We start from the raw sequence: 23701 nt of genomic DNA, 5'->3' as shown, positions 1-23701 counted from the left end.
TAGACCAGATATAACCCTGAATAAGTAAACATTAAATAACAAAAAAGCATTACAAATAGTATCAACAGGTCAAATTAACAAGAAAGTACGATTTGAGAGTACTCGCAGTTACTGACAGCTAGTTAAAAGCCAAAAACAACTAACAATAAAAAATCATGCATCAGAGACTAAAATCAACTAAAACACATCCCAGGGATTTAGTATTTTAACGTCATGGACAGTCAAAGAAGACATGATTTGTGCAATGCCAAAAATAAGTGTATCGACAGGCAGTAGGATAGTTAGGAGTTAACCTCTTAATAGATAAAAATGAACGTGGGTGTGTCTTTATACATCCCGTTTGAAAAGAATACAAATTTAGTTATGTTTTAATTTGCTGATGACAAAATCGATACTAGTGCCAATGTAAACTATACTCAAAGATCTAATTACAACATTGGTAAGAAGTCCATTACTCAGATATACAGCATCCATCATGAATGGTCCTGCTTTTATAGTCATTTGGCTGGAGCTTGACATTAGGTTAGGAACATTCTGTAGTGTCTTGTTGATTGTCCACAGTCTTCTTTCTGTAAATGGCTTTAGGTTCTGCTTTAGACAGGTGCTACTGTTAACTGATCATAAATCATGAAAATACACAAATGTGTGTATTTAACTTTTTATTTAAATGATATATATAATTCTTTCAGTCGTGCCCATACAATAGTTGGTATTACATTTGTACAGAAATATATCAATGCTGCAGGAGAAGAAACAGCAAAGACTTCTATAGTTAACCTGGTAGATTTAGCTGGAAGGTAAGTTATAGTGGGAGGAGCTAAATAACAATATCATGACATCAGCTTATTTAAATGTTTTACTAAGTTCTAAGATCTTTTTGATTAAGTTTTTTAAGGGTGAGGAGGAAATTCATTTAGAATTTGTTTAAAACTAAGGTATACTTTTCACTGTTTTGAAATGTGGATTTTGTAATAATTGCAGATCATTGCACTAATGATTTTTTTCTTATTTGTGGATATGGTGCGGGCAATATGGCATTTTGGACTTTACTTCATTCACTTCTTTAATCCAGACAAGAACCAGTAAGACTTTCCTTCCTTTTGTACTTAGATAAGTACAAATGATTTTAGACTAACATTTTTCAAAACTATTAACTTAAAATCAATAAGATGCTGCAGTCAGACTAAAGCCAACCCCCACTATTCACTTGCGTTTGTCAGTTAATGCTTATGTTGGGAACTAATTAGGTCACCTTATTCAGGACATATATTCATAATAAATGTTATCTAAAAGTCTGATGTACTAGTCATTTTTTTAAAGATGATTTTGTAAGCTAAATATATGAAATTTGATTTGAACAGTGAACGTGCTGAGAGTACAGGAGCAACAGGAGACAGACTCAAAGAGGGTGCAGCCATTAACCAGTCTCTATCATGTCTAGGAAATTGTATTGCAGCCTTAGCAGACAATGCAGGAGGAAAGAAAACAAGAGGTAAATTACGTCTTATAAGAATTTATTGTTAAAATATTTAAGCTTTGATAGTTCTGATGTTTTATTTTACCTGTTAAGGTATTTTGCAGATTTATTAAAAAGAAATACAGAAATTTGTTAATTATTTTTAAACAAAAGTAAGTATGATCATACTATATGTTCCATGGTTAATATGTACTGAATTATGTTGTGACAGAATCATGGATGAGGTAAAGCATGGCCTGTCATAATCAAAGTTAAAACAGTAGGTAACATATGATAATGTTTTCATGTTTCAAATTGACCAGATTTATTGTACATTGAGTTATTTGGAACATGAAGTCAATATTACTATTCTGTATTCTGTATGTGATATTCAGGAAAATTTGTAAGAGGCTGTTGGAGAAGGGGGATGTTTGAAGAATTTTTCTCAAAAATACTACCTATACACATTTTAAACTTTGCAAGGGGGAATTCTGAGTACAATGTATTTTTAGTCTCCTACGGTCAAAGTCGAAAGGGAATTTAGGATTGTACTCCGTTCCTCTGTCGGTCTGGAAAATCAGTTTTCCACACTTTTTTTATTTATGCTTAAAGATATTGATTTGATATTTGGTATGTAGTTTTATCATGACCAGTTAAAGATCAAGTTTGAATTTTGCTCTGGTCTGATGATTTTGTGTAGAGTTATGGTTCTTGGACTTAGAAAATTCACACAAGTAATCAATTTTCCACACTTTTTTCATGAATTTTAACAAGTAGGGGACTATGTATTGCCATGCAATACTCTCAGAATGCTTGTTTTTCTTTGAATAATCTTTTGAACCTGTAGACACTCATACATTATAACATTGTAAATTTGATGCCTTCCGACTTTGCTGACAACATTCCAAGCATCAATCAATATTGTTTTAATTGGACCAAAAGTTGTTACATATTTTATTTTTTCATTGTTTCAGTGCCTTACAGAGATTCCGTCCTGACCAAACTCCTCAAGAATGCCTTAGGAGGAAACAGCAAAACTATTATGGTAAGGGGAGATAACTCTAAACTATCTCGAGTAAAAACTTTTTCCTATTTACATGATTGATTACAATCTTATCTTTTTTTATAAACAAGGTACATGAATATAACTGTCAAATATGAGGAATATAGAGGAATCACCTGTCTGTCTATAAACTTACACCTCACATACATATTGTCAATGAAACTACAATATGTTCAGAGACAAGTTTTTATGAGTTAAAGATGTTTATTTTAGTCACAATTATTGTGGTTTTATTAATTTTTATAAAATTCTTTGTAAATGATAAACAGTGTAAAGATGAATAAAATGATAATTGGAGTGTAAATGTCAATGAGACAACAACCCAACAACATAGAATCAATAGAGTTTATGCATAATAGAAATAAGGGGGGGGGGGGGTATTTTATTTTAGTAAATTAAATTTGGATTATTTATCATTATATAGTATATTGCTCAATTATGCATATGCTGTTCTTTTTGTTTTATTAGATTGCTGCTCTCAGTCCAGCAGATATCAACTATGATGAAACACTGTCAACATTACGTTATGGTATGTATAAGTAATTTTATAGAGAGCAAATTATAAATTTCATTGAAATTTAATGGACACTATTTTAACATATAACGCATTCTTTTGAACAAAGTTTCAAATGAAATTGTGGTTTTAATGTTCTATTTAAAATTTCAGTTTAAACATGTATGACAACAACAAAAAAGATTTAATGTTTGGTGTCATATTTTGAAGCTCAACTTTCTTAAACCCAGTACCAGGTATGTTTAATTATAGGAACAGGAACAGTTTTTGTATTGATTCACAAAACAAAATATCAAATTAATTGAAATTAGTTAACCTGGTTAAGAAAGCATTAAAATACATATTAATATACAATATAGATCTTCCATCCATAGTTTATAAACTGTCTTTATAGCTGACAGAGCAAAGCAAATTAAAACAAAAAGCTCAGTCAATGAGGATCCAACAGCACAACTGATTCGTGAGCTTCAAGAGGAGAATGAAAGATTGAAGAAAGCGATCGAATCTGGAAATCTTACAATAATCCAAGGAGATGGTGAAGAAGATGACGACATGAGTGAAGAAGGTAAAGAAACAATAGTAATATGAAAACACACAAGAGCATTTGAGCTCCTTGGACTCTTTGAAAAAAGTTGTCCTATTTATTGAGAATGAGACCTTATGAAGACATTCATGCATAGTTATTTTGTGAAAAGAAATACTTATACATTCTTTGAAAATGCCTCAAAAATGAGAGGGGAAATAAGGCTAAAAATTTTGTCATATATGCCTGCAGTATTTAAAAATGAAATTGATAACAATTATTAATGTGGAAACAATACCTCATTTTTCACAAAGAAGAATATACATGTACAACTATTTGATAGTAAAATTAAACAGCTAGTATTAGTATTAGTATTAGTATTAGCTTTCAATGATATTCTACAGTATGGAAATGTTCTGTTTTATTGAAATATTTTGATTCAAATCAAATTTAAGTAGTCAGTGTGACAATATATGTCCAGAACTTCAACTAGATTAAGTGGGCAAATTATTGTCAATGTAAGTCTTCTTTTAGTTTTAGTCAATATCAAATTATCTTGCTTTAAGTAGCAATGAGGTTTTGAATTTTCACATTTTTCAAGAGAACAATTGCCAATTAATATATTTTGTTTGTTCCACACAATATATATAACGTTGATTTTATAGAAAGGGAAAAGATTAAACAGGAGTTAGATGATGAATATAAGAGTATCTTAGAAAAAAATCAAAAGGAGATGGAAGAAATGAAGAAGACTTTTGAAGAAAGGTTAAAGGAACAAGGAACAGTAAGTATAATTCCAGTTTTATTGTCTTTCCTGTGACGAATAGGGACCAGTGTTCTCCCTAGATATTTCATATAGCATCCTGGTAAACAGGGAAATTTGAAATACCATCTGGTTTCTAAAAATTATAGCATCACATCCATAACACAATCTATAAGAAAATCAATTCAGATAGCATCACATTCAAGAAATATAGCATCACATTACCATGATGCTAACAGCCCCTCGGGAAAACACTGGGGACTACAATTTGTGGCTTTATATTTCCGAAGGTAGAAGACGTGGATGCATTATATTTGGTGTATTAAATGATTGTAAGGTGTACATGTCTGTCTGGCAGGGTTCATCTGATCTTGACCTCATTTTCATGTTTCAATGGACAATGTTCAGTTTTGAGGTTTGGTCTATTTTTCAGATATTATAAGCAATAAGTCAATTATATTTAGTGTATGGAACAATTGTAAGGTGTACATGTCTGTCTGGCAGGGTTCATATGACCTTGACCTCATTTTCTTGGTTCAGTGATCAATGTTAAGATTTTGTGGTTGATCTGTTTCTCAGGTACTATTAGCGATAGGACCACTATACTTGGTGTATGGAATGATTGTAAGGTGTACATGTCTGTCTGGCATGGTTCATCTGACCTTGACCTCGGTTTCATAGAACATTGATAATGTTAAGTTTAAGTGATAATTGTAAAATCTTCATATTACAGACTCAATATGAACTCAATGATAAGTAAAACAGTCGAGACATTTCAGCGTGTGCACTCTTTAATCCTGGAATGGAAAAATTTGTTCAATAGAATCTACTTAATTTAGTTGTCAATTGTCCGCTGTTTTTTTGCCCCGCCTATGATAGTAGTAGGGGCATTATGTTTTCTGGTTTGTGCGTCTGTTCGTTTGTTAGTCTGTTCATTCATCCGTCTGTCCAGTGTCAGGTTAAAGTTTTTGGTCAAGGTAGTTTTTGATGAAGTTGAAGTCCAATCAACTTGAAACTTAGTACACATGTTTCCTATGATATGATCTTTCTAATTTTAATGCCAAATTAGAGTTTTCACCCCAATTTCACGGTCCACTGAACATAGAAAATGAAAGTGCGAGTGGGGCATCTGTGTACTATGGACACATTCTTGTTACTTCAAAATTAAAATTGCCATGAAGGGGTGCGGATTATAGAGTACTATAAGCATAAAATAGGAGATAAACTTGATTTTGTTATGTTTGTCTACGTTGCACCATGTATGTTATTAAAATTGTAGAGGACGCCTTATTTCTTTTCAAAACTATTAATTCACCTGATCCATATCAATATGCAATTTTATTTTAAAATCCAATATAGAATGATATGTATCAATATCAAATGCTTCATTACAAATTTCTCATTTCTTTTCCTGGTATTGCATAACTTAAATTGGAAACCGCTTGTAAACAACACAACAAAAAGTGAAGAAGTCAGCTGGGAACCAGCTTATGCATAATAACGATGTATAAACTACAAAACATAATCAGTTATTCGTTCTGTTTTGGTGTTTCATATTGCTGCATGTAATTTTAGCTAAATGCCCTTCAAACATAAATGTGATGAATATATCATGTTTTGAAATTACATGAGTTTCTCTAGACGTTTTCAACAAGTCGCAAAAAGTTTTTTTCCTGAATTCCCTGTGGGGAAAAGGGGGGTGCAGACTTAACAAGGCCGATTACGGTAATTAAGTTTTATTGTGTTTTAAACACAAAAAGCAAAGGAACTGCGCTTTTATGCAGTATTGACTGTTTGATAAACATGTAGTATTGTGATAAGCATCCAATATTGACTGTTTGATAAGCATGCAGTATTGACTGTGATAAGCATGCATTAATGACTGTTTAATAAGCATGTAGTATTGACTGTTTGATAAGCATTCTTTATTGACTGTCTGATAAGCATCCTTTATTAACTGTTTGATAAGCATTCTTTATTAACTGTTTGATAAGCTTGCAGTATTGACTGTTACATTGTAAGCTAGCACATTATAAATCTGATCTACTCATGCCAAAATTAGAAAGGTGACAGATGCTACTTCTGCCTAAAATATAGGGGGGGATTCTGTCTCCCATGTACACCTACTGCTTTTATTTCGTTTTTTTTTATTTATACCTAATGTGAATGAAATGTTTTTTGTTCAAAGGGAGGTACAGATTTAGCTGATATCAAAGAGAAAAAGAAGACAATTCCACATATCTACAACCTAAACATGGACCCTCAATTAACAGGACACATGTTTCACTTTCTAGATGCTCCATCTAAATCATTCGGTGCTGCTACAGAAGGAATAGATATTACTATACATGGACCAAGGTATGGTACTAGTTTCTATTATAGAAATATGGCATTTTAATATAGTGACTGACCTGCACTATAAGTTGCATAATGCAAGACATAGGGATGCTAATCAGACAGGGACTTGATATAAACTATTTGTATAAAGCTTTATAATTCAGAAGCTAGAAGACCTGGATACTTCATATCTTGTAAACAGATGCTTTGTTTCCTGAGGTTTTCTTTTGTATATGCCTTGACTGCTTCAAAATAATTTTGTTTACCACATGATTTTCTAACTTAAAATGAGTTTCAGAACAACTATATTTGGTTTATAGAATCATTGCAAGGTATATCTGTCCTTCTGATAGGATTGAATAATCATCACCTCATTTCATAGATCAGTGATCAATGTTAATAGAAATAAGAAGATGTGGTATGAGACAACTCTCCATCCAAGTCACAATGTGTAAAAAGTAAACAATTATTATTCAAAGTACAGCCTTCAACACGGAGCCTTAATTGGCTCACACTGAACAGCAAGCTATAAAGGGCCCCAAAATGACTAGTGTAAAACAATTCAAATAGGAACAACAATGGTCTAATCTATATAAAAAATGAGAAACAAAAAACACTTATGAACCACATCAACAGACGACAACGACTAAACAGGCTCCTGACTTCGGACAGGTGCATACAAATGCAGCGGATTTAAACTTTTTATCAGGAGCCAACCTTCACCCTAACCTGAAACAGTAGTGTCACATCATAACATAAAAAGACACACTATGAAATATCAATTGAAAAGGCTTAACTCGATCAAAAAGACATATAGACAAAAACAAGTAAACATACACTGAACGAATAAATTTTGATACATTATAAATACAATAATAATAAAAAAGATTCAAAATCATGTCAAAAAGACAACTTTAACCTGGAACAAAATGACGTTAAATAAAATAATGTAAACAGGAAAATTTAAATATGATAATTTTGTTGTTAGGAGTACGTAATATTTTTTATATTTTATAAATTAAATAAATTTGTTGTTCACAGTATGAGTACAGAAGTGAAAATTTATCGTAATACTAATTAAAGGTACTTCATATTAAAAATAGTGAGACGAGATATAACACAAAATAAGTAAACATTGAATAACAAAAATGAATTTCTAGTTGTGTCAACAGGTCAAATTAACATGAAAATACGATTTTAGAGTAATCAGAGTAAAGCTAGTTAAAAGCCAAAAACAAATAAGTTTTCATGGTTAAGTCATGTTTATAAGCAATAGGTCAACAATAATTGGTATAAAATTATAATACTTGAACATCTGGTATGGTTCATTTGATCTTGACCACAACTGTATCTTTTGCATTTTAGATTAAGACATATCTGGCAAATATAAATGTTTCCGAAACCCTTACAATCAATAAATTACATGTTTTCTTCTACATTTTTCAGTATTTCTATGAAGCATGCTGTTTTCACTGAGGCAGATGGAAAATTCAGTATTGAACCTATGGAGGCAAATGTACGTCTGCTTGTCAATGGGAAAGCAATAGGAACAAAAACACAACTTTCACATAATGACAGAATTATTTTTGGTACTACTAAGTATTTTGTTTATGTTAATCCTAAAGAAAGAGACAGTTCTAAAGAACAACATAAAGAAATAACATTTGAGATGGCTCAGGAAGAAATTGCAAAAAAATCTGGATTTGATGTGGAAGGACAAAACAAATCTAGGGGTAAGAATAGTTATAAGGTTGGTTTTCTTAGTAGATATGAATCATTTAAACCTCAGACTTTCATGAGATTAAGAATACAATGTCTAAACAATATTGTTAAGAAATGTATGAAAGTTGATTTAACAGTTAAAAAACTTTATTCCCTGTATAAATTCCCCACTATCATGATATTATATATCCTTTTGTTTGTATTACAGATGATGTAATTCTCCTACATCCTGATATTAGATATCCTTTTGTTTGGATTACAGAGGATGTAATTCTCCTACATCCTGATATTAGATATCCTTTTGTTTGAATTACAGAGGATGTAATTCTCCTACATCCTGATATTAGATATCCTTTTGTTTGGACTACAGAGGATGTCATTCTCCTACATCCTGATATTAGATATCCTTTTGTTTGGATTACAGAGGATGTAATTCTCCGACCTCCTGATATTAGATATACTTTTGTTTGGATTACAGATGATGTAATTCTCCTACATCCTGATATTAGATATCCTTTTGTTTGGATTACAGAGGATGTAATTCTCCAACATCCTGATATTAGATATCCTTTTGTTTTGATAACAGAGGATGTAATTCTCCTACATCCTGATATTAGATATCCTTTTGTTTGGATTACAGATGATGTAATTCTCCTACATCCTGATATAATATACTTTTGTTTGAATTTTAGAGGATGTATTATTACAAGAGGATTTGTTAGAAATGTTACCTGCTGTGGAGGAAGCTAATGCCATCAGTGAAGAACTAGACAAGAAACGAAAGTTTGAAATCATGATTGTCTCCCCTGAGGCCAGAGGTGAACTGTCTGGACGAACAGAGGTAAGAATCGAAGAGCAGATTTGTGTTCAGAAATGTTGATTTGAGTATTGAATGCAATAATTTTAAATTGCAGGTGACAAAATTTTAAATAGTTGTATATTTTCCATAAGGCAAATAAAAGAAAAGCTGGGATTTATCGGTGAACAGGCAATACTAAAAGAACCATCCAAAATGTGACATATAAGAGGTTAACAGTAGACATGTGCTAATTTTATAATCTAATCTAATAACATTCTTAGGGAATAAGTTTATAGCACTAACAAATAATGAAGACTTAAATAATAAACAAAAATCAGTATCTGTGAGAGATTATATTTTTGAGAAATCTCAAGACAGTATCCTATATTTTCTTCCTTATAGGTAATGGTAAGAATGAAGGACTTAGAAACTAATCATGAATGGGTGTGGCCAAGACAAAAGTTTTTTAATAGGAAGTTTGTCATGCAGGAAATGTATAATGAATTCCAGGAAGGAGATCCATGGGAACTTCCAGCAGTAAGTAATTATTATTAATTTCTTCTAGTTCCAATGTTGCATAAATCAATATGCCATTTTGGTGTGAGTGGGCTTGTTGTCTTATGGACACAGAAAATTGTTTTTAACAAGCATAGTTTCCCATCTAACTACATTATTACTTAAATGTTGGATGAAAGATTTCAACTTATAATTCAAATAAACCAGCATTAAAATAATTCAACACTGTTAACCAACTTGTTTTTTGTGAATAATTTATGTACATGACTTTTGCAAGCAGAAAAATAATGCAAATATAATCTTCTATTACATGAATATATCACTATACAAATGTAGTTCAAAAATTAAGAGAATAAATCGCCATGAAGTTGGCTACAGAGTACAGACGGGTAAATGTGAAAATTAATAGCTGTAAAAATATGTTGCTTTACAGTTTTTCTGAATGTAGTTAATGAATTATACATAAAGATTTCTTCCAGTTAGGGGTCTCCTAGTCTTCCATGGATGTATTTATAACAAAAAGTAAACTTTAATGTACTGTACTGCAAAGTGATACTATACAATGTACTGTACTGCAAAGTGATACTATACAAGTATTGTAAGATTTATGATTTAATTGACTCTAGGAGAAAACGTGCATATATTCGGCTGTTGTCTGCTCTTTGGTCGGGTTGTTGTCTCTTTGACATATTCCCCATTTCCATTCTCAATTTTATATATTATTTCAGGAGAAAGATCCGTTCCTTGATGATCCTAATGCAGAATTTCACATTGGAAGTGTTAAAGTTTGGCTGCAATCTATAGCATATATGGTAAGATTTATATATCAATAATTTTGTTGGTGATCGATTTGGTCCTATTATCTTTAGAGGTAAATTAATATTTTAGTAAAATTTCTATTTATTATTGGATAGTGATATAATCAGAAATATGTCAGAAAAAGGATCCAGTTTCATTTTATGCTGTAAATTGCTTATTTTTTAGTATAATTGTTTTTTTTCAGATTGATACTAAAGAGCAATTAGAAGTGACAGATTTTAAAGGAAATGAAGTGGGTCTACTTAATGTAAGTTTTGAAAGTTATGTTTACATAACATATGGAATCCTGTTGTCCCCTTTCAACTAAAACTTACAGAATATACTTATCTCCTCGGTTTTTAGACATATTTTGTATTTGCACAGTGAAGTTGGACATATTGTAATATATGATTAATCTCATCTACAAAATGAGGTAGCATGGCAATATTTCTCATTCACTAATTTTCTACTAAGATGATAATGCTCTTATGATATCTATACTTATGTAAACTTTCACTTTGCACTCCTTTATCACCGAATTCATTTATTTTTTTGTGGTTAATGATGAACAACTGTATTTTTATGGATATTTATTTTTGTGGTTGTAACAAGTTATCCACACAAACTGAAAGGTAATTTGCCTTTTGTTGAAAATTTAGATTCATAGTTAACTTCTAACCCCAGGAATAGTATTGAATCCACAGTAAAAATAGTTTTTCCCGACTGGATTATTTAAGGATTTCCAGAATGTATATATTTTATAGAGTTCAAAAGACATTGTATCATAAGAGAACCAATATGATATAGCTAAATTCTATTTAATTTTGTTATATCATATTATGATGGTTGTACTTAGTGCCATGCTGGTTCGAGTTCTGCAAATTTTTTTTTTACAATATTGATTGAAAGCTGTTGAATACAATGTCAGCACATATGTGCTATGTCATTGCAATGGAGAAATATGTATTTTATACCATTATAATGATAGTGTAGTCCAGATTTTAATCGGCTTGCTGCAAGTCATAAGTAATATGCATATTTTAACCCATCAGTTCTGTTTGCAGTTTATTGTAAAATTATTAAGTTTGATATACAATTTATAGCTTGAAGTTGTACCATGTGACAAGTCAGGGAAAAAGGAGATAACAGAAGATGATGATGTGTTTATAGAGAGCCCTGATGAATTAGTAGGCAAAGAACTCAACTTTAATGTCAAACTTCTTGGATGTAAAGGACTCCCAAATAAATTTACAGTAAGTTAATATAATTTAATGTAAGTGAAAAGATTGTCAGACCTTTTGTCTTCTCCCACATGATTCATTATTGGAAATCACATATTTTGCGCAAATATAAAACACCTAGAAACCATGCACTCTTATATACATTTTGTTTGACTTGAATATGAAACCTTCTTTTATAATGTTGTTTTACAAGAATTTGCTTTTAAGACTTTGTAGACTAGAAGATGAAATATTTAGATTTCCGAGGACTTTTTTGTACACATGTACTATTATATTATCCTTGTTGTTACTTGTCTGTAAATACATATACAGGTAGCTATTGCCACACATAGAAACAGTAATAATTATAATTACAACAATAGTCTGGTAAGAAAAAAAGTGATGTGTACTTTATTTTTTTAAATATTATTCAATTCTTTTTTTTTTTTCAGGATATCTATGCTAAATATACATTTTATTTGGACAAGAAAGTTATTGAGACAAAGAAAATTCCTAATACCATTAATCCAGATTGGAATTTCACACAGCTTCATGCAACACCAAAGTGTACCCCAGAGGTAAATATTGTACATAAAACTTTAAGGTTATAAGATAATGTTTTTGATGAAATTTGACAAAATCCTCTGGATTTCTACCAAATTAAGTCCTAGGAAACATGGAGTGCAGGCTTCAACAATCTAAATATTCAAATTCGATAAATAGATATTATAAAAAACAGTATGTTAAAAGATCTGCCTTATCAAACCTGCTCCTTTATATGAAAATTCAGTTGATTGATAATGAATTTGTTTATATTTGTTATCTCAAATACATACCTGCCAACTTTTCAAAATCTCCATGGGGGATTTTAAGTGCAAGAGGACCTAATGCTCCTCTTATATTGTCATAAGTGCTTTTAATTCACTTCTATATTGTTTGGATGAGTATGTATGTGCTAAAATACCCTTTTAACTCATTTGAATGCCTGTTTTGAGGTGTTCAGTTTGTATAATAAAGAATTTCAAAATTCAGGTCAACACCTCTCATGGGGGATATCCCCCATAAATCGGGGTAGTTGGCAGGTCTGCAAATATTGTATATTTTTCCTTTTCATGTCTGCTTTTTTCACTGACGAAATAGGCAATTTAAATTAAAGACAATAATTAGACAGCAGGCCAACAATAAAATTTCATCAAATGCAGACATCTACAAATGTATGTTGTATTGGAGATTCTTAGTTGCCATATTGTTAAAAGGTTATATGTCATTTATTTAAAATGTGGTATATTATAAATTATGACTATTTGCATTTGTATATTTTAGTTCATCAAGTATGTTAGTGAGGGAGCTATCATGGTCCAAATCTGGGGCAAGTTTAAACCACCAAAAGAAAAGAAGAAAATTAACACAAAAGATTCCATGATTAATGCTGGTCTTCAGAAGGCTGCTACACATAATGCTAATACTAATGTGAAGGTTTGTTTATCTTCTGTCTTTAGTTATATTACATTATGCAAAAATATCATGTTAAAATCTCTTTGCTCAAAAATTTTACACCTCTCCTGTTTACCCTTTTGACAAAAATTGTTTACAAAAACAAATATATGAATCATTTTGAAATTTCAAAATTTTTATAAAATGTGTACATTCAGGATATTCATTTTACCATAAAGTATAGTTGACATTTAACAAATACTTAGAAAAATTATTTATTTTTATTTTAGAAATATTTTTCGTCATGTAAAAATTAACTGCATGTTTATTTGATAGCAGTTTTAACACTATGCTATCTGTGTGACTTTTCAGAAATATGATGCAGACAAGATGAAATACATGATGGAAACAGCAATGTTAAGAAAGAGACAGGAAAAGATGGAGAAGAAACTGGTAATATTTCTGCTTTTATCTTTTGCGACAAAATATCAAGTTGGTGTTTCTTTTTTGGCATCATTGTTGTTGTCAATAAATTTTCTTATCAAGTCTATATCAGAATTAGTACTTAACTATTATTAGAACTTAACCTAGCGCTTAGTTTTTATACGCCCGTTTACGGGACGTATTATGGTATACCTCTGTCCGTCCGTCCTTCTGTCCGTCCGTCCGTCCGTCTGTCTGTCGTCAACATGTCGGACATTAACTCAAAAATGCTTAAACCAATTTGCATGAAACTTTGGTGAATTGTTTATATCTATTGACATGAGCTCGCTTTCATTTTTTATAAAATTTAGATTTTACGTTTCCGAGTTGTGGGGTTTTATTCATTAAAAAAAGGGGGATTTTCCAGTTTTCAGACAATAAGTCAAGAATGCTTTTACCAACTTGCAAGAAATTGTGGTGAATTGTTTATATCTATTGACATGAGCTCCCTTTCGATTTTTATAAATTTTAGATTTTACGTTTCCGAGTTACAGGGTTTTATTCATAAAAAAAGGGGGGATTTTCCAGTTTTCGGACAAAAACTCAAAAGTGCTTTCAGCAATTCTTATGAAATTTTGGTGAATTGTTTGTGTGTATTGATGTAAGCTCCCTTTAGAATTTTATAAATTTTACATTTTACATTTCTGAGTTATGGGGTTTTATTCATTAAAAAAAGGGGTGATTTTCCAGTTTTCGAACAATAACTCAAAAATGGTGTCACCAATTCTCATTGAAGCTTTGGTGAATTGTTTATATCTATTGATGTAAGCTCCCTTTTATTTTCATAAATTTCTAATATGATATTGAGAATTAATTGAACTTTATTTGTTTATAGTCTGACAACAGATTTACTAAGTATTGCACAACAGCAAGAAATCTTTAATTGAATATAAATTCAATTCATATAACCAATTTCAAGTTCTTTGACTACATTTATTCAGAAACCTGTAATATGTCAAATATTTAATTACAATCCAAATTCAGACCTGAATCAAGCTTGAATATTGTGTCCATTTTTGCCCCAACTGTTCAGGGTTGGACCTCTGCCGGCGTATCTAGTTTTTATAGATTTAATAAAGATAAAGAAAAGATGTTGGTCTTCTATTAATATTGATAATAACTTCTTTATTAGAAAGTTAAGAACGATGTGTGCTTTAATTTTCTGCAATATTATATAGTAGTCAATGTTTTGGGCAGTTACATTATTTAAATTTTACATTTTTTTTTTTACATAAGGCCAATTAAAATAAATTGATAAATTTTCATCCCAGACCGACCTCTGAAATCGTCCATCCCCGATTTATTTTTATTTATAAAAAATTCTGATTTCAGGATTTCCTTCATTTCTGTTACCTGTAACCTAACTGATAATTTGTATTTCTTCTAGTTATTTAACCGGAATAATTAATTTGATATATTACTCTGCTCTATGATGGCTATATTGACTTGCAAGTAAATGTCACTCTCTGTACTCAATAAATTTTTTATACTAATGTGTGCTGTGATTCGTTCTCTTTCAATATTCTTGGGGGGTTTATCAATCTGATGTGGATGGTATTCACTGCAAATAAGGTTTTGGGGTCTATGATTTTCCTGAAGCACTACTTTATTTTATTGGTGCTAGCTCAGAAAGCAAAAGAAATTTGATGCAAGTTGTTGAAAAGAGAGTATTCTTCCACATTTTTGCTACTTACAGAAAATTGGTTTCTAAAGCAATTAGAAGAGTTGTTGCCAATCATAAATAAGATTTAAGAATTTGGAAATAATTCGAAAAAGAATATAAAAACATTAATGGTACCAATTGAAGAAATACTAAAAGGTTTCAGAGGAAATGAAAAAAAAAAAATAAAATCCTCTCACCTGCTCCATTTTTCCCGAGGTTGATGAAAATTTACTAATTAATTTTAGTTGGCCTTATTGGATATTTTATTGCTGTAGGCCTCCAAAAAAGTATAAATGAATTAACTAATGATATTTTCAGGTTTGGTTGAGGAAGATGCTTGATGTAGCAGCAGAACACAAAAAAAAGAAGATTTCTACGAATATTATAAAAGGAGTGTATGATGCAACAACAGCTGATTCAGCAGATAAATGTATAGCTTTGATTCCGTTGGAGAAAGGTAAATATTGGTACGTGTTTTCAACAAACTTTGTAGAAAAAAGAAATCAGTTTGTGAACTTCACTATAAAAGACCATTGTACATTCAGTTTCTGTAACAAGTATATAATATCAGTCAAAACCATCATAAGTATTTTTATTAACACAGGTGTTGATAAAACATGGAATTAAGCAACTGAATTTGAAGTTTCATTCTTTTGTACACATTTATCAGACCTAAACAAATAAATGTGCATTTATCAAAATTTACAGGAACAGAAAAAAGGATTTAGGGGAAATTCTTATTTATTTAGAAATTATTTCATTAGTAATTTTCAAATCAAAATAGAACTGAAAAGATGTAGCATCATTCAACAAAGTGTTCTGTAAACATGCTGTTGAATTTATGCTATTATAGACATAAGGAATAGAGCAAGTTTTATTCCCTATGACACATACATGTTTTCAAAGTCTTGGACATAGCAGGGTTTTTACACAGCAAGTTTTAGCATGCATGTTTAAACTTACTGTGTAAATGGTAAGTTGGGTTATTTAGTCTTGTACATTCTTATAGCCATGATTTTTTAAAAGTCTATATAGAATTTACTATCCTGAAATTAAAAGTATATACAAACACTTTGCAAGGGGATTATGAAATTAAAAGTATATACAAGCACTTTGCAAGGGGATTATGAAATATCAGATTATCTCCCCTGTATTTGACTGACTTTTTTAATACATTTATACTTTAGATTCAGATGATGAAGGTAGCAGTAAAAGTTCATCTAGCAGTGATAGTGAGTCTAGTCATTCATCAAGTGACTCACACACAAAAACAGAAGGGGTTGAAAAAAAGAAAAAGAAGAAAAAGAAACGTAAGAAAGACAAATCAAAATTGTCCTCACCAAAAGAAAATTCCTCTTCACCAAAAGATGACAAGAGAAAGGAAGAAAAATGGGAGAGAAAGAAATCTTCTCATGATACTTCCAGACAAGAAAATAATAGGCAGAAAATTGCTCCCAAGAACACAGCCTCAACATGTGTTTTACTCTAGACTTATCACTGTTATTTGTTTGACACTTTTTGCTCAATCTATGCAATAAAGATATGTGTGTATTTTATTATTAGATTGTTTATTACATTATTGTATGCTACACAGAGCTGCATATTTGTCATTGATTAGTATTTTAACCCTAAGGCTTTGTTAAAATCCTACTCAAAGACAAAAAATAAGGATAGACATACTGTACTGAAAAGCCCTATTCATTTAAGTTTGAGCATATAACAGGGCAAAAGTAGTTATGTTCTTATAAATTTATATCATAATTATAATAAATACACATATATTTTTATTTCTGTATAGTAATTATGTATAATTAGTTACCATTTGTTTTTTTCTAAAGTTATGATTGTTTCAAGAATGAAATAAATGTTGATTTGTAATTTAATTTGCTTAATATGCAAAACCTTTAACTTATTTTGTTTGCTATTTTTTTGTATAAAGATATAGTTTCTGTTCAGTGTGGAAAAACATATTTAAAAGTTGCATTCTTTAATTTAATTTCATCACCCTAAGTTAAATTGCCTGCTTGTCAACAATATATTCTGTTTTATGGTATGTAATGACTTTTCCTTCTGTTTTATGCATATTTTTCTACTTTATTTTATTGTAAAGATGTTCCTACTAATGACCAGTTAGTATTACACAAAGCATTCATTTAAAACTAAAAAATAATTCCATTTTTTGGATCCAGTCAGGACTAAAGACAGTATTACAATTTGTATTTCCTTGGTGCCAGTTTGCTCACCAATTTACTGTTATATATGTTTGTTGCAACAATAAAAATAATAAGATATTTTAATGAACTACTTTGATAACCATAACTGTGTTTAGATACAACCAAATTCAGTCCAATAGTACTATAGGGACTGTCTAGACTCTGTTCAGAAGAAATTTTGTAACATCAGTCTGTTGTTTGGTAGATGGACTAGAATACACAAAAAAAAAGAGTATGTGTACTCCATATAAATCAAACAACAAAGTGAGATATTTATACATGTCATTATATTGTAACTTAGGGATTGTTGACATAAGCATATCAAATATTTATACCTGTTATTAAATGTGTTGAATTTTCAAAATTTAGTTATTTATTGTAAGGTATTTAGATATATTTTGTTTTATGACAACTATAGATGGTTCTGTATATTGATTGACATGGAAATTATGATTCTTAAATGTTATAATATAAATGGTTGCATAATTCAATCTGTTACATTTGTTTTATTTTGATTGCTTTAATGATAAAACATTTCACTTAAATAAAAACCATGATTTTCAATGTTTGATTTACACCACTTATAACAACATAACAATGAACTTGCCTGTAAGAATAAATATCAGTTATGACCTCATACTGTTTGGGTTTGCAATAATATAAAAGGAGATAATATGTAATATTATCGTTGAATGCCAAAATGTCCAAGAAAGATACGAATAATTATATAAAACTTAAGAAGCAGTGACATCTTTTGCTTAGCTTTAATGTTGTCTTTTGTCTGTAAATGTTGTTGAAAAATCAAAGAATCCATGCATCAAACTAAACCAGTAAAATATAAACATGTCCCTGAACAGTTATAACTTAATTTATTGTTGTTAGATTTTTGGTGTGTTTACCTCTTCAAATTGTTTAAAGTGTTTGAAATTTTAAACCAGTAAATTTTTAAATAACAGCTTATTTATTTGTCTAAAATAAATTCTGGTTGAGTTGTGATCTGTGGATTCTTGTTTTAGCTTTATAACATAAATATAACTCGGTTTGTGTTGTAAAGTTCAAAAAAAAATAATTCATGAAATTGTGCAATATCAAAATCATATTTTTTGTAGATTTATTTTGTTGTTTTTATATGTTTATGCAGAGAATTGCTCTTGCATCTCTTGGTACAATTAGTGCTTAGGTTTCAGTAACTTATCACTTTAAAGCTTGATGTATTGTGTTATTTCATGTTCTATCAAAGAGCATAAATGATATTGATGCATCATTGCTGGTGGTATTATATTCATTATCTCATCTTTCCATTTTTTATTTAATGATTTGAATTGTGTTCGATTGATTTTTTTCACTTTCCTTTAAATTCCCCTCACTTTATTTGCATGCAGGACATTTTTATACCAAGTCTAATGAGTGAAACATTTGAAATTTAAGTTCATATTGAGAATTCTTATTAAGATGATAAGGTTTAAATCTTTTTCAATTTTATTTTTGGTTTTATACTTAAGCTTAGTTGAAAATTGTGAAGAAAAGAAATAAATTCAGCTATTCAATCTTTTGCCCCCCCCCCCCCCTTCTCACTGAGAATTGTTGTGTATATGGTATAGGTAGCACTTGCTGATTATAACACTGGCTTGATTTGCCGTGGTAGCTAGTTTTATTAACAATATAGATTATACTACCCTTGTTCTATCCACAAATTATGGATCGTCTCCTTTGCAAGAATTGCCTTCTTTGTTTTTAGTCTGTCAGAAGGATGTAACTGCTTAATCTGGAATTACTCTAGAATTCTTAAATTCATATACTAAAATTAGTTATGTGTTGTTTTGTTAATGTTGTGTGTAAAGTGATTAGCAATGCTTATCAACTGCTGCAAATCTAAACTTCTTACATTTTTATTTATCAATCTTACATTTTTATTTTAAAATTCCAAAACATTTAGTCCCATGACATGTCTTGCTTGCATGTTGATCCCTGATGATTGTGTTTGACATTGTGGATATAGTAAGGGTTTGGGTTTGTAGTGTATTAACATATTAGTGTGTGTTAATGGAACATGTTCCAAATTTTTACACTGCCAAAATATTTATGTGACTTGTCGTAGGACAAGCGAAGGCTTATCAAAGCAAGACTGTGATAAATTGTAAATAAAATAATCATTTTTTGTCATATTCATCTTGACAAATGAAGGTTAATTTGGTATCCATAGAAACTTGTGATATTTCTATGGAAACAATCAAATTTAATCTCAACCGTCAAGGTCATGTTCATTTGTTATTGGAATTATTGAAAATTGATAAACTCCAGTTGGGCCACTTTTTACTTCCAATAGTTCATTATCGAAAAGTAACTAAATTATCAAATCCTACAAGATATTGAAAATGTGAGGCTTATTTCTTTTATGTGCATCTTTATCTTTTTTGTTTCTTATTGTCTCATCTGCAAGTAAAGTTGCAGAAGCTAAGCTTAGTCCAGCTGCTGTAACTAACTGTTTCTACTGGTGGCATCAGCAGTTGTTAATGTTACACTGTCAAGACATTTCTCTGTGTCAACAGTTTATTGTTGAGAAATCTCCAGTTTTGAAAACTAAAAATTGATTTAATACAGAAACAGCATTCCATTCCTGGCATAGTTTGCCTGAGTTTTCATGGACAAGTATTTAATACTTGTTTTGTGTAAAAGTAATAAGTGGCCTAACTAAATTTATATTGAGTTTTGTTGAATGAAGATGACATTCAACAAAATATTTGTTTTATAAGTATCTAATAATAATAATAATCTTGATAATAAAAACAAAGAAAAGGACAATAAACTAAGAAACAAAGTCAAGAGAAGAAAAACAGTATATCCACATGTTGAATGGTCATTTTTTGTGTGAAAATTAATATTTTCTAATCATAAAATTATAATAATCTTTGTCAAATATCAGTTGGATGGCATTGAAAAAACAATCTTCCAAAAAATTAAGAATATTTGGGCAAATCCTGGGAAGTATAAATTTAGAGGTCATATAAATAAATAAGGCAAAAATGTTATGTTATATTAATGCTCCTTACAGGCAAGTTCATTTATAACAATATTCAGTTAAATTTTAAAAGTATATTAAGACTTCCTGACAAAAATTTATCTGTAGGTTTTTTCTTATTTAGATGTTATATTACTGATTATATCTATGAGTTGTTGAGATTTATTTTTACACATTCCGTCCAGTAATACCTCTTATGTCTTTGATGTTGTTTATAAATTATTTATTTTATACTTATTGTTATTAACTTGTTGTATTACTGAATAACATTATTTTTACAATGTTACAGAAGACCTATCAATGAATGATTAGTTTTTCAAGTAGAAATTTAAATTTCCCATTGAATGAACACCACAGAGAACAATAGCTGGTATTTATTCAATGGGACAGTTCATTTGCAAAAACTAAATTGCCAGGTAAACACCAACTGATGCTGGAGAAATATTCATTGAGCTGATTTTCAACAAAAAATTGCATTGAGGAGAATGGCTATTAGAATGGCTTTAATTTTCCACCTTATCTTGGTTTAAATATCCATGTAAAATATACAACATAACTATCTGAAAAATTATTTCTTTTTTTAAGGAAATTGCTAGAAAGTGTAATATAACAGTTTTCTTATGATATAGTACATAAACATTGCCTAAAGTCCAGCTGCCTATTCTGGACAGGCTAGCATTGGCATAATGTTCATTGTTGACCAGAGTTGGTGGTAGATTTCACATGACAAAGCTTTTAACCAAATCATTTTATATTTGTTGTTTATTCAAATGTTTATCTGTTTTTAATCCAGAAACGTTAATTTCAATATTCTATATATCCTAGATGGATTTCAGAATATTTATATTGTTTGTTTTGACAAAATTACTTGTTTGGTATTATTGCTTCCCTTTACATGAATTTAAAGGTAACACTGCAAACTTTTTAGTGTACTATTTTCTATTTTTGATTCACTGATATAGTATTCATTTAAAATACATTCCAGGCGTTTTGCTTATTCATTGGATTTAGCATCATTTAATTCAAAGAAAAAAAAAGAATTAATAAAAAAAAGTCACAATCAAGCATTCACTTTATTGATAAACTTAATATTGTTTATAGATTTGTTTATTTTTTATATTATGTTTCGTGGTCAGGAGTCATGCTGTTATATGTTTAAGAGTCCCACTTACAAAACAGAAGGGGGAAAAAAGGCAAATGTTTTAAAGGTGGGACTAGCCAGCTTCAAGTAATGTAAGATAGTGGATAACACATGAATGGAGGTTCAAATCAGATATCTAACTTTTTTGTTTATTTTTTCCGTCCATAATTTTGCAATATTTAATATATTTGTTTTCTTTTTTGTTTAACCTAGTACTTATATGCAATCATACTGATGAATGAAATATTTTTAAAGATATGTGCATTTGTACTATTCAAGAAAATTTTCTAGAAATGCAGTAATATTAGTGTTCGGTTAAAAGGTTCAACATTTAATTTATGAACATGTTACATGGTACATGTATTGAAAACAAATTGTAAGCTTTTGGCATGGTGTTACCCCATTTAAAACTAGGGAATAGTTCAAGAACACATTGCTCACCAAGTTTATTTTAAAAAAAAATCATAAATTTGCCCTCTATTTAACTATGATCATTGATCTAAGATTTTAACAATTACTATGTAATTTATGTATTCATTTTTTTATTTGTTTGCACCTTTGTTCAACCATTGAAACTGATGCACAAAGACGTCTAATTAAAAGAGTCAACTGTAAGAACAAAAATACAACAATTAAATTATTACAGTATTCAAATGCCTTGTTTTTACTTGTTTTACTATAGATATTTCTTACTAGTGCCCTTTGAACTGATGAGGAACTTATCATATTCTATGACAAAGCTAATAATGATAGCAGTAGTGGATATATTTTAAGTGTAAAAGTTCTCTGGTAGTTTTTGAATAACAAATTTCTTTTAGGTCTAGTTTGTTTGAAAATATTAATTTTCATTTTGATCTGTAAAGCATATAGTCAAATGATCGGTATTCTGACTACCTGTGCACATTTGATGCTGAACCTGTTCCTTCATTGTTTATGAATTATTATTATGGCATAACTTCAAAACAAGAGTGCACATGCTGAAATGCTTCGCCTGCTGTCTGTAATATTAAGGTTTTAGTATACAATCATGCTGTACACCAAATATAGTTAACTTATTGCTTATAGTATCTGAGAAACAGACCTAATTACGAAATTTGAACATTGACCAATGAACCATCAAAATGAGGTCTATGTCAGATGAACCCTGACAGATAACATGTACTCCATGCAATCATTCCATACCCCAAATATAGTTAACCTATTGCTTAAAGTATCTAAGAAACAGATATAATTATGGAAACTCAACATTGACCAATGAACTTTGAAAATGAGGTCAAGGTCTGATGAACCCTGCCAGACAGAAATAAACACCGAACAATAATTCCATACACTAAATAAAGTAGACCAATTGCTTATGGTATCTGGTATCTGAGATACAGATTAAAACACAAAACTTAACATTGATCAATGAACCATGAAAATGAGGTTCCGGTCTAGGTGAGATGAAACCTTCCAGACAGACATCTTTACCAATCTTTTCATACACCACATAAAGTTGACCTTGTGCTTATAGTACATAAAAAAAAGAGACCAAACCACAAAAGGTTTAACCAACATTACTTGCTACCTTAGATGAAGTAGTTCGCACATTTTACCATGCTGTCCAAACTATGTGCCATCTTTTATTTCCTTGTCCAAACAAGTAAGCAGTCATGCTGGTGGTATCTGCACTGGGCAGGTTTTGTATTGTATGTTTTTCCTTAACTTCATATGGTCTTTAGATAGGCCAAAGTTGTTTTTGCACAAGTAAAACTGGTTTACTCCCACCACGTTTTGTACCAAGTGTCCTACCTAGACCATGTGTTATATGTTGTTGCTCGTCTTTGTTGTATGTCTATTTTTTTTAGGATTTTGGTGGTGTGGTTTGTAGCACTTTCCAATGTTGTAGGATACTCCTGTTATCCTTTTAAGGTATTATAAGCTCTGCCATGTGAGCTATTGCCATCATTTTGTGTCCACCTTCTGTCTGTTAGTTGTAATCCGTTGTTTATCTTCTGTCTGTCTTCAACTTTTCTTTAAAAATGTTCTCCTTTGAAA

General features: G+C 30.3%; 1 protein-coding gene across 1 annotated transcript in view; it reads left to right on the top strand.

Moving 5' to 3' along the window:
* LOC127728231 (kinesin-like protein KIF28) overlaps window positions 1-22318 on the top strand; it is a 36355-nt gene extending 14037 nt beyond the window's left edge. The window contains exons 7-24 of the mRNA XM_052235477.1: window positions 690-797; window positions 1362-1492; window positions 2431-2501; window positions 2988-3048; window positions 3428-3598; window positions 4222-4340; window positions 6508-6677; window positions 8103-8389; window positions 9071-9219; window positions 9580-9714; window positions 10422-10505; window positions 10697-10759; window positions 11595-11744; window positions 12164-12289; window positions 13035-13187; window positions 13518-13598; window positions 15610-15748; window positions 16479-22318. Of these exons, the coding sequence (XP_052091437.1) occupies window positions 690-797; window positions 1362-1492; window positions 2431-2501; window positions 2988-3048; window positions 3428-3598; window positions 4222-4340; window positions 6508-6677; window positions 8103-8389; window positions 9071-9219; window positions 9580-9714; window positions 10422-10505; window positions 10697-10759; window positions 11595-11744; window positions 12164-12289; window positions 13035-13187; window positions 13518-13598; window positions 15610-15748; window positions 16479-16780 (2500 nt within the window). The 3' untranslated portion in view covers window positions 16781-22318. The remainder of the gene's footprint in view (window positions 1-689; window positions 798-1361; window positions 1493-2430; window positions 2502-2987; window positions 3049-3427; window positions 3599-4221; window positions 4341-6507; window positions 6678-8102; window positions 8390-9070; window positions 9220-9579; window positions 9715-10421; window positions 10506-10696; window positions 10760-11594; window positions 11745-12163; window positions 12290-13034; window positions 13188-13517; window positions 13599-15609; window positions 15749-16478) is intronic.
* Window positions 22319-23701: the final 1383 nt, after the last annotated feature.

Source organism: Mytilus californianus, unplaced genomic scaffold (genome assembly GCF_021869535.1).
Source record: "Mytilus californianus isolate M0D057914Y unplaced genomic scaffold, xbMytCali1.0.p SCAF_2, whole genome shotgun sequence".
In the NCBI taxonomy this organism is placed as follows: Eukaryota; Metazoa; Mollusca; class Bivalvia; order Mytilida; family Mytilidae; genus Mytilus; species Mytilus californianus.
The sequence above is the reverse complement of the archived record's forward strand: the minus strand, read 5'-3'. Positions and strand labels throughout refer to the sequence as shown.